Here is a 10,558-nt window from a genome sequence, read left to right as displayed (position 1 = left end):
TTTGAGAAATGCTCCTCTATGGCTTTGAAAAATTCTTTGCAGAAACAAAGCACAGAAAAATTAAGTAACTCCTGGAATCATGCGCTGGTCAACACCACAGAGGACGAGTGGTCATAAAACCACAGACCACCACTCTAGTTCCATCTCAACACTTTTGCCATAAACTGAGCCTGCCTGAAAAGAGGCAACAATACGTTTTCCACGATATCCTTCTTTATGGTGTAAAGCGTTGGGCATGCTGATCACAGTACAGAATTTAACGTGGCCCCCAGGGCCCCATACTTCATGCACAGAGACCAGATGTTTCTAGTCTTTCCCACTTCTGTAACAATCAAATCATTAAACAACCGTCGTCGCTTATCACATGACTACAAGATTTTTCAAATAGACTTGACAGCCCTTTGTTCTTGAAAGGACACAAGAAAACAATAGGGCTTCTAATTATTTTCAGCAAGAATTACACAGACCAAGAAATCAAAATACGAAAGCTTTTGGCTATATATGCCAAAAAATTTTAAAGTATTACAGCAAGGACAGGGAAAGATGGAAATCAAGGACATTACTGGAATGAGGTAAACATTTCATCCATTTGCATAAATACATTAATTTTTTAAATTCTCATTTCCAAGGAATTTAACATGATATATTGAAACGGAAGACAGCAAAAACAACTCTCCAGTTGTGGGACTTGGCAAACACAGTTATTATCTGTGCCAGGATGTAAACCGACCTCACACCTCAATAACGATTCTCGCAAATCGATACTGCAGAGAGGCAGGTGGCCTCAGCAACACGAGACCCCTCTCCACTCCTGGCTGGCTGGACAGCATATCCAGCAAGCCCGTCAAACTAACAAACCCCAGGGCTTCCCCACAGCCGACAGCCATGGAAAAATCTCCCTGTGTGACAAAGCCAAGGAGAACTCTGGAGCAGTGAGAAGTCACAACCGGGAGAGGGCCTGACCACAAGCCCAGGGTCAGAGGCTGCTGTCCAGCTGCAGAGTCCCCCTCTGCCAGGCCCTCAGATGCAGCACAGCCTCGCTTCTGCCTCTTCTCTAGTTTCTTCTTCTCCTTCTGTTTCCGGATCTGGCTCTTGAATGGGTCACTATGCTTGGGCTCCTGGGGCCCACAGTACAGCCGATCCTGGCTGAGCTGGAGGAGGTCCTCCTCAGCTGGAACACAGATCATGGTGTGCGGCTCGGGGCTGCCCTTCCTCAGCAGGGACAGCCTGACCCACACCAGGGCCTTGGGGAAGCGGTCCAGGATGGACAGGCAGGCCTCTCTGCTCAATTCTTGCTGCCCTGTGCCAGGAGCTCGTGGGGCTGCCCGACTGTTCCCAGAACTGGGTCCACACCAGGCTGACAGCTGCCTCAGTAATTTTCTACTCCTGCATGAAGTGGGAGACACACGTTTTGAGGATATTTTGTTCAAGGGGAAAATATGCAGTTAGAAGACTGGACGTTGCTGGAGTTCATTTGATTTTCTGATACTCTATGGGGGGAAAGGATCAAAACTTCGATTTTTTAAAAATCAAAAATACACATTTGTGTGATGATACTTTTCTTTTTATGTGTCTACTACTCTGAGACTCAAGGATTAAAGGTTTCAAGTTGAAGGCAGAGAAAAGTAAGACAGTGGAGTAGAATCTATGGCTATATTCACAGTGAGAGGATTCGAGTAAAAAGGAACTGATGTTTTGATGAAAAAAGAAACTCTAAGGGACACTTATCTGAAAAGTAAGAAGGAAGGATATGAAATTACTGTACAGAAAAATAAGTATAAAGCAAAGGGGTGGCACTCTTTTAAAATCAGAGCACAGAATAAAGGGTTAATGATAAGCAGAATCGGATAGCCTGCAGCAGCACTGAGAGAAGAACACATTTTACACAGTAACCTCTGTGATATGACAATATCACAATGAATGGGGATCTAGTCGGCCACAAATGCAGGTCATTCAAAAGCAATGGGAAGAAATCTAATTCAACGATTTAAAGAATGCTTGCAGGGGTTCTTCATTACTTAAGATCACAATCGTGAGGGGACTGCTTTGTGAGCAAAGACTAAATAAAATAGGTCATAAACTGCCCTGGTTTAGGTCTATTGACGCGATATTTTAAATCATTTCGTCAGTTAGCATCATGCCCCAAAGCAAATGTATGTGATTTAGCCTTTTCCCTGGGCCCTCTATGATTCACTGGCTTTCCCTTCCAGAAGGTCCATAAATTCACTTGGGCTTTGTGTAAAGGAGCAATGATACTTTTACTTCCTGGTCAGTATCAAAAAAACAGACAATCCAAAAACGTACCCGGAAGTCGTGTGCACTTACCTCAGAACACAGAGGAGACTGCCGGTGGCACCCTGGCCCACTACCCCCTCAGTCCCCGGCCGGGCTGGACCATCTGTGTCCATCACTCCCTTGGGCTCGCTGGAGTCGTTTAGGGGTGTGCCCTCGTCATCAGACAGCTGTCGAGTCCTTCCAGGCATGGGAGCACAAGGCACCACATCTCTCCTCAGGCTACTCTCCTCACCACCTGGAGAGGAAGCTGCAGACGATGCGTCTTGGGCCTGGACTCTTGATTCCCAGTCTCGAGTTAACTGCTCCCAGGGACAGCAGAAAGGTGCCAGGGTGCCAAGCTTAACGTAGTTGGGCCGTTTTGCCGGAGGATGTCTAATGGAAATCAAAGAGGAGAACCAATTTTGAACAATTTAGGATGGACAATGAAAATAACCATGGCCACCGTACTCCATCTCTATTTTAAAAACAAACATACAAAAAAGTCTTCTAAGAAATACGATTTTAAAAAATACTAATAACCAACTCTAGTGGCTGAGCGTTTTTGTTTTCTTCGGTTTTTACTGTAATAGATGATGCACCCACGAAGTCGCCCTACGTGCATCACTCCGGGGAGCGCCACTCCTGAAGAGCTGCAGGTAAAGGGTGCTCCTGGAGCTGTGCAGTGATGCCCCTGAATACTCACAGGGTTTGAAGTTCAAAAGGTGCAGAAGGGGGACCTCCCTGGTGGTCCAGTGGTTAAGAATCTGCCTTCCAATGCAGGGGACGCAGGTTCGATCCCTGGTCAGGAAACTAAGATCCCACATGCCATGGAACAACTAAGCAACTCTGAGCCCACACACTCTGGAGCCCTCGTAACCCAACTAGAAAGCCTATGCACCGCAACTAGAGAGCCTGCGTGCCACAACTACTGAGCCTGTGCACCACAACTAGAGAGAAGCCCGCACACCACAACTAGAGAGCGCACCACAACTAGAGAGAAGCCCACGCGCTGCAACACAAGATCCCATGTGCTGCAACTAAGACCCGATGCAGCCAAAAATAAAAAAAAATTTTTTTTAAAAAGGTACAAAAGGGGTGATGGTGAAGTTTCTCTCTCACCCTTGACCTCTGGTGACCCAGCTGTCCTCCACAGAGACAATATCATCATCTGTTTCTTATATATCCTTCTAGAGACATTTTATAAACTTACAAGCAGATATATACATATTTCTTTTTTTACCCATTTTACACAAATGGTGGCAAACCGATCCTGTACTCTTTTGCTTAACTTTATTCATTTAACAAAATATCTTGGAGGTCATTTTATATTAGCACATCAAGACATCCCTCATTCTTTAGCACAAGTCTTATCCCACTGGATGGTTTATACCTTATTTAGACAGTCCTCTCCTCGAGGACATTTTGGTTATTTTCAAGCTTTTGCTTCTACAAACGATGCTGCCATGAATGACCTTGAACATGTTGTACAAGTACAAGTATATCCACAGGATAAAGTCCTGGGAGTGGAAGTGCTAAGGCAACGAGTATTATTAGCACTTGCAATTCTGACAGATATTCCAAACTGCCCTCCACATGGGTGATACCAAATGACTTTTCCAGCAACATGTAAGTGAGGGAGAACCTTCAAAAAACCACTAACTAGTGGGAACCAGGGCCTGCTCTGGTATGTAATGACCCCAAGAGGTAGGGAGCAGCCTGGCCATGGGCGCTTCCGGGCTGGGGTACTCTGTGGGAGTCCCAGCCTGCACCCTCAGGCTGATGGTCTCCTCGGGGACAGGCCCAGACATTCCTTCCCCCCTCTGTTTCTTACTGTGTGCTATGCCCTAGGACCTCAAATGGAAATGAACCTGTACACTTAATCAGAGGTTCAGTTTGAGCCTATGTTCTGGAGACTGAACCAAATGTGTTCTGACCTCCTGAGAGGGGCAGCTGGTGAAAAACCCTCTCAGGGTACTTGCCTCACCCAGAAACTTTTAAAAAGAGAGACGGGCAGTTTATAAAAAGAGAGACAAAAAATGGTGAAAACACTTAAGAGTACCCAACCTCACTTGTAAGCCAACAAACAAAAAATGAGAACGGTAAGATGCCATTTTTTCATGTATGTTTTGTCAGTATTAAGATTGGTAAGAACTTCCCTGGTGGCGCAGTGGTTAAGAATCCGCCTGCCAATGCAGGGGACACGGGTTTGAGCCCTGGTCCGGGAAGATCCCACATGCTGCGGAGCAACAGAGCCCATGTGTTACAACTACTGAGCCTGCGCTCTAGAGCTCGCGAGCCACAACTACTGAAGCCCGTGCACCTAGAGCCTGTGCTCCACAACAAAGAGAAGCCACGACAACTAGAGAAAGCCCGCATGCAGCAACAAAGACCCATCGCAGCCAAAAATAAATAAATAAATAATTTTTTTTGATTAATTAAAAAAATAAAATAAAAGATTGGTAATAGCCCATGTTATCGAGACGTGAGGGAAAACAGGCACCCTCGGAACTAGCGGTAAAATTCTACACTAATACAAATAGCCATTTGCCAATGGTATGTCAAATCCTCAAAGCATGCAGCTTTTTTTTCTTTTTAACTAGAAATCTTATTTATGAGATTGAGCCTAAGGTCCTTCTTTGCCTTCTTTCCGCTACAGCTCCTCTCAAGTGATAGCTCTTTCTTTTTCACACCCCACAGGCCCAGGGGTGGGCACATTCCTCCTGATGCCCCCAGACCGCTTTTCTTCTCCTTCCCGCTCCCCTGAGGCACAAGCCATCAGATAAACCTGGCTCTCCCTGCTCAGCCAGGGCCTCGGTCAACTCCCCAGGCACCCCATTCCCCGCCACTCTGCCTTCTCCTCCATCCCGACCCATTCATCCTTCTAGTACCCTGGCCCACCAGAAACTTCTCACACCTTTTACTTCCCCCCATCTCAACCACCCACTCTCCTGGTCACACCTTACCTTTTGGTCACTGCCAACACTTGCTCCACCTTAAAATCTCAATTTCAAGTATCCTTCACTCAGAATGACGCCTCCTATGTTGCCTGCCCATTTACCTCTCCACGGCAACAATTCCTCAACCACTGGAACTTCCTACGGTAAGTCCCCTACATACGAATGAGTTCCGTTCCAAGAGCGAATTCATAAGTCCAATTTGTTCGTAAGTCCAACAAAGTTAGCCTAGGTACCCAACTAACACAATCGGCTATATAGTGCTATAATAGGTTTATAATATCAATACTTTTCACACAAATAATACATAGAAAACAAACACAAAAAATAAAGAAAACATTTTTAATCTTACAGTATGGTACCTTGAAAAGTACAGTAGTACAGTACAACAGCTGGCGTACAGGGGCATCGAGTGAACAGGCAAGAAGAGTTACTGACTGGAGGAGGGAGAGGAGGTGGGAGATGGTAGAGCTCCTCAGCAATAGGAGACGGAGGGCGAGCTGCAATCTCACTCACGCCTGACGCTGATGGAACACACGTTCACATCGTTGAAAGTTCGCAACTTGAAGGTTCGTATGTAGGAGACTTACTGTATTCGTTTACCACTTCATCACTGCTCACTACCGTCCTCACGTCTCTCTCCTTGGAAGCCTAGATGCCACAGTTCCTAAGAGAGTCACTCTCTTTACACATACCCCCAAGTCCCTCCTCCGGCAAAGCCCCTGCTGGTTACATTCAACCCTCCACTACCCCACGCCAGCACCTCGTTGGCAGAACATGGCTGGGGAAGAACATGCAGTAGTCCCGAAGGGTCTCACTATCAACACAACTTAAGTGGACTCCTACACTTCTTACAAATCTGATACGTTTCTCCAGTCGATTCTATCTTCCACTCTCCCAGAACACTGTTTATATCAATTCCTCTCTCCTCAAATCTCCAACAGCCTCTCTGCCCCTTATTCCTAGATGATAACCTTGCCTATTTTTCAGAGAAGACGGTCACAGTCAGACTACTACCCAACCTCTGCGCAGAGTCTAGCCTACCGAAATCTGTATTCACATTTTCAGAGTCAGCCTTCCAGCCTTACTAAAAATAAGACAGCTAAGCCTGACCCTAAGGAATGCCACTCCTCCCCTTATGCCCTGGATGCCACCCCGTCTTCCTCACTCAAGGGCTTTGCTCTGGCCATTTTAGCCTCCCTCCCCTTGCCTGGATTCCTCCCACTAGTGTAGAAACACGTACTTCCATCAAGAATAAGCCCCACAAGGGCACAGCAGACTTTGCCCGTCCTGTCCCCTGCTGCAGCCTCAGTGCCTAGAAAGGTTTCTGACACATGGCAAGTTCTAAGTCAACATGTGCTAAACGAATAGATCAGACAAATACGTAGAGATACAAATGGAAAGCTGTTCACAGAAGCACAGAGCAGAAATTCAGAAAGAAACTAAAGGGCCACTGATAGATCACAGGACAGCCATACTGCATTGGCAAACGACACCTCACTGGGCAAACCTGGCCCACTGCCTGTTTTTTGTATGACCCGCGAGCTAAGAATGGTTTTTACATTTTTCAATGGTTGAAAAAAACACAAGAGGGAATTCCCTGAAGGTCCAGTGGTTAGGACTCCGCGCTTCCACTGCAGGGGGCCCGGGTTTCATTCCTGGTTGGGGAACTAAGATCCCACAAGCCGCGCGGTGCGGCCAAAAAAAAGAAAAAAGGAAAGAAAAAAACACAAGAGAATAATATCGTGTGGCACATGAAAATGCTATGAAATTCAAATAGGATTGTCCATAGCGTGAGCCTGGAACACAGCCGTGCTCACTCATTTATGCGTCCTCTGAGGCTGCTTTCATGCCACATGGCAGAGTTGAGCAGCTGCCATGGAGACCAAAGGGCCCACAAAGCCAGAAATAGTTATCATCTGGCCCTTTACAGAAAGAGTTTGCCAACTCTTGGTTTAGAGTCATATTTATTGATATGGGAAAACTTTCCATAATACACAGCTAAATGAAAAAAGCAGGTTTCAAAATAGTAGATGTAATACAATGCCTTAAAAAACATTTGTGTCTATGAAAAATTTACATACATAAAAAAATCGAAAGGGTGAGAAATTAAGTATTACTGTCAATTATTATTTAACAAGCATGGAGAAGCCCCTGCACACTATGGGAGGCGTAGGATGTACAACACACAATGGCTGCCCTCAAAGGGCTTGTAAACCAGCAATCCAGGAACGTATCCCTGTTCACTCACTCACTCATTCATCCATCATTCAAACAATAGCTGGAAAGCCAAGCCAACTGTGGCCAAGCCTGTCTCTAGAGTTGCAGCCGTGCACAGGAGAGCACAACTGTGGAGCTCACAGTCAAGGAAATACAACATTCAATTAGTCACCCATTCATCAGTCAACAAAAAAACAGGTATTAAGGCCCACTGCGCACTAGGCACCGGCTAGATACTGCAGATGCCACAACAAACACGAGAGTTTTTGTGCTTCCCGAAGTCTACAGTTCAGTAGGAAATACAGGTGCCCTATGTTTCCTTTCCAGAGTATAAAGGAAATAAAGCCCCTCACTGGCCACTCCTCCAATGGAAAAGAAAAAAGTCTAGATGGATAGATACCAAAATGTAAAAACAGTGCTATCTCTCTGGATAAAAGGAATACACCAGTTTATAAAGTATTTTTGTATGTTTCCATACTTTCATGAAAATTCATAAGTATGTACTCCATCTATAACCATTACGAAAGACACAATTTCCATTTTGAGGAGGCAGGGCTCAGTAGCGGGAATCAATTAACAAGCGCCCGGAACTCAGGTCCACAGCTTAGGTGTACACCATCATCAGTGAAGCAAATAACAAAGAGAAAGGCTTGTAACCTGCATGGGCTACAAAATCTAGATATAGGGCAATCTCCTGACCTAAGTAGCATCTTCTTAATTATGTCTTGGGAATGTTGACAAGTCTAAGAACTCCACATTATATAGTAAGAGTCCCTGAAGCCAGGACAAACATGATTGTTCAATGTGTCTTCCCCTTAAGACATCAAACTAGGGACTTCCCTGGTGATGCAGTGGTTAAGAACCCGCCTGCCGGGCTTCCCTGGTGGCACAGTGGTTAAGAATCCGCCTGCCAATGCAGGGGACACGGGTTCGAGCCCTGGTCCAGGAAGATCCCACATGCCACGGAGCAACTAAGCCCGTGCGCCACAACTACTGAGCCTGCTCTCTAGAGCCCGTGAGCCACAACTACTGAAGCCCGCGTGCCACAACTACTGAAGCCCACGTGCCTAGAGCCCATGCTCTGCAACAAGAGAAGCCACCGCAATAAGAAGACCGCGCACCTCAACGAAGAGTAGCCCCTGCTCGCCGCAACTAGACAAAGCCCACACTCAGCAATGAAGACCCAATGCAGCAAAAAATAAATAAATTTATTAAAAAAAAAAAAAGACATCAAACTAGAGAAGCCAGTTTCTTACCTTTTGTACTTTTCAAGAAGATTCTTAGCTTGCTCTTCAGCAAAGAGAATCCCAGCAGGGCAGTCTGGGAAATCACCTGGGACATTAGGTGACCTTTTATACTGAGAATGCACTACAGTCTCTTTTAATCCTCCAACTCTTGCACCTCGATAGATCTAAAAGAAATGCCAGAGAGATCCTGTCACTATACCAACTTAAAGTGAAACTGCTAAATTCTTTGTATGGAGAAAAATGGGAAACCTAAATACCCATCAAAAATAGAATGGACAAATACACTGGGGAACTACCCCATGATGGGTTACCATACAATAGTAAAAATGAACGAAATAGAGCTTCACCAATCAACATGGAAAAATCTCAACGTTGAGTGAATATTGCAAGTTGCAAAAGCATTTATACAAGGAATAAAGTTTAAAAACATGTCAAATATAGCTATTTTATTTTAGGATATACACACACACTTAATAAAGCTATAAAAACATGCATGATAGTGACAAACACCAAAAATAGGACTCGTGATTCCTTTAGAAGGAGAGAGGGAAATGGGATTGGAGAGGGATACACAGAGCACTTCCAATGAACCTGTAATGTCTTATTTCTTAAGCTGGATGGCGGGTGAAAGGTACACAGGTATACCTTCTGTATGCTTAAAACAGTTCATAATTTTAAAGTTAGATTTAAAAATATTCCCACTCCTAAATGATCAACTGAATGTCCTTTGCACTATGCATAATCACTAAAATTAATTATCTGCCTGAATCTAACGGTCTTACATGTCATGTCCTTTATGCTTTCTAGCTCAAAGTAATTATTTAACCAGGAAAAAAAAAAACACACATTAGATTTTTAATAAAATTTTTAGCTGCAGTTAATAAAAGAGGAATAAATGGAACAGTACGTTAAAAAAAAACTGTATTCTATACATCTATAAAAACGAAGTCTTTTGGCTTTTAAACTGTAACAAATTTCAAGTAAAGAAACCTCAACATTTTGTTGCCACTATTATTCAAAAATCAGGCCACTTTTAAAACCTCAAAAATTCAAAAAATGTCAGCACAACTCTTAGTAATGAAAACCGGGCTCCAGGGACTCTATGAAGTATCTTATATCCAGGATTATAGCTCAAAGGGCAGAAAACTAGCACTCAATTTCTAGGTCGTGCGTAAAGTCAGGAACATTTTCAGTGCTTGGCATTCACTAGGAATGTATTTTAAATGTTGAAACTGTTGGTCAGAATCGAAGAGTAACTTACAAATGGAATCCAGAAAGCCATGCCCCAGCCCTTTGGGAGGAGGACATCCCAGCCACTTCCCCAGCCTCGCTGGTCATCACCAGTCACTTTTCCTGGCTGTTGAATCAAAAGTATAGGAACCTTGGATTCATGGGGACCTAAAAAAAGCTGTGACCCGGGCACCAGCAATTCACTCCTCTTCCGGTTTAAATCCTGAAGTGGAAGAAAATAATTCAAGACAAACAACCCTAGTCTTCCGGGAGATCCTACTGGGTCTCCCTATAAGCAGCTTTAGAAAGTTCAATGCTCTTTTAAAAAGCAAGAAAAAGGTGTTCTCAATAAATAAATGTGAGCCATTTTAAGTACAAGGTATTTCTCCCAGGATGATTTTCCTCTATACAAGTGCTTTGGTAGAAAATGCCAAATTGTCTTAAATTAGAATATACTAAGTGATTCAAAGTAATAAAATAATATACATTCATTCTGCTAATTCCTTATCTATCAGGATTAATCTTACATTGTGATACCCTGTCCCTACATTTATTTTGGTTAAGATTGGTGGTCATGAAGTAAAAGGGCTATAAACAAGAACTTCTCAAGGAGGGGCACGTGGGAAAATACTC

At 44.1% G+C, this 10,558-nt stretch overlaps 1 protein-coding gene across 3 annotated transcripts in view; it reads right to left on the bottom strand.

Annotated features, from left to right (window-relative positions):
• Positions 1-474: 474 nt before the first annotated feature.
• The window catches only part of POP1 (POP1 homolog, ribonuclease P/MRP subunit), a 37,340-nt gene continuing 27,256 nt past the window's right edge, over positions 475-10,558 (bottom strand). For 2 of the 3 annotated variants that reach the window (XM_004275353.4, XM_049700224.1), the window contains exons 13-16: positions 9,957-10,148; positions 8,705-8,859; positions 2,326-2,667; positions 475-1,386 (exon numbers count right to left, since the gene is read on the bottom strand). In XM_004275353.4, coding sequence (XP_004275401.1) covers positions 732-1,386; positions 2,326-2,667; positions 8,705-8,859; positions 9,957-10,148 — 1,344 coding nt within the window. In that variant the 3' untranslated portion in view covers positions 475-731. The remainder of the gene's footprint in view (positions 1,387-2,325; positions 2,668-8,704; positions 8,860-9,956; positions 10,149-10,558) is intronic. The other variant, XM_049700225.1, reaches the window with a different exon arrangement.

This window comes from Orcinus orca, chromosome 17 (assembly GCF_937001465.1).
Source record: "Orcinus orca chromosome 17, mOrcOrc1.1, whole genome shotgun sequence".
In the NCBI taxonomy this organism is placed as follows: Eukaryota; Metazoa; Chordata; class Mammalia; order Artiodactyla; family Delphinidae; genus Orcinus; species Orcinus orca.
This window is presented reverse-complemented; position numbering and strand designations above follow the sequence as displayed.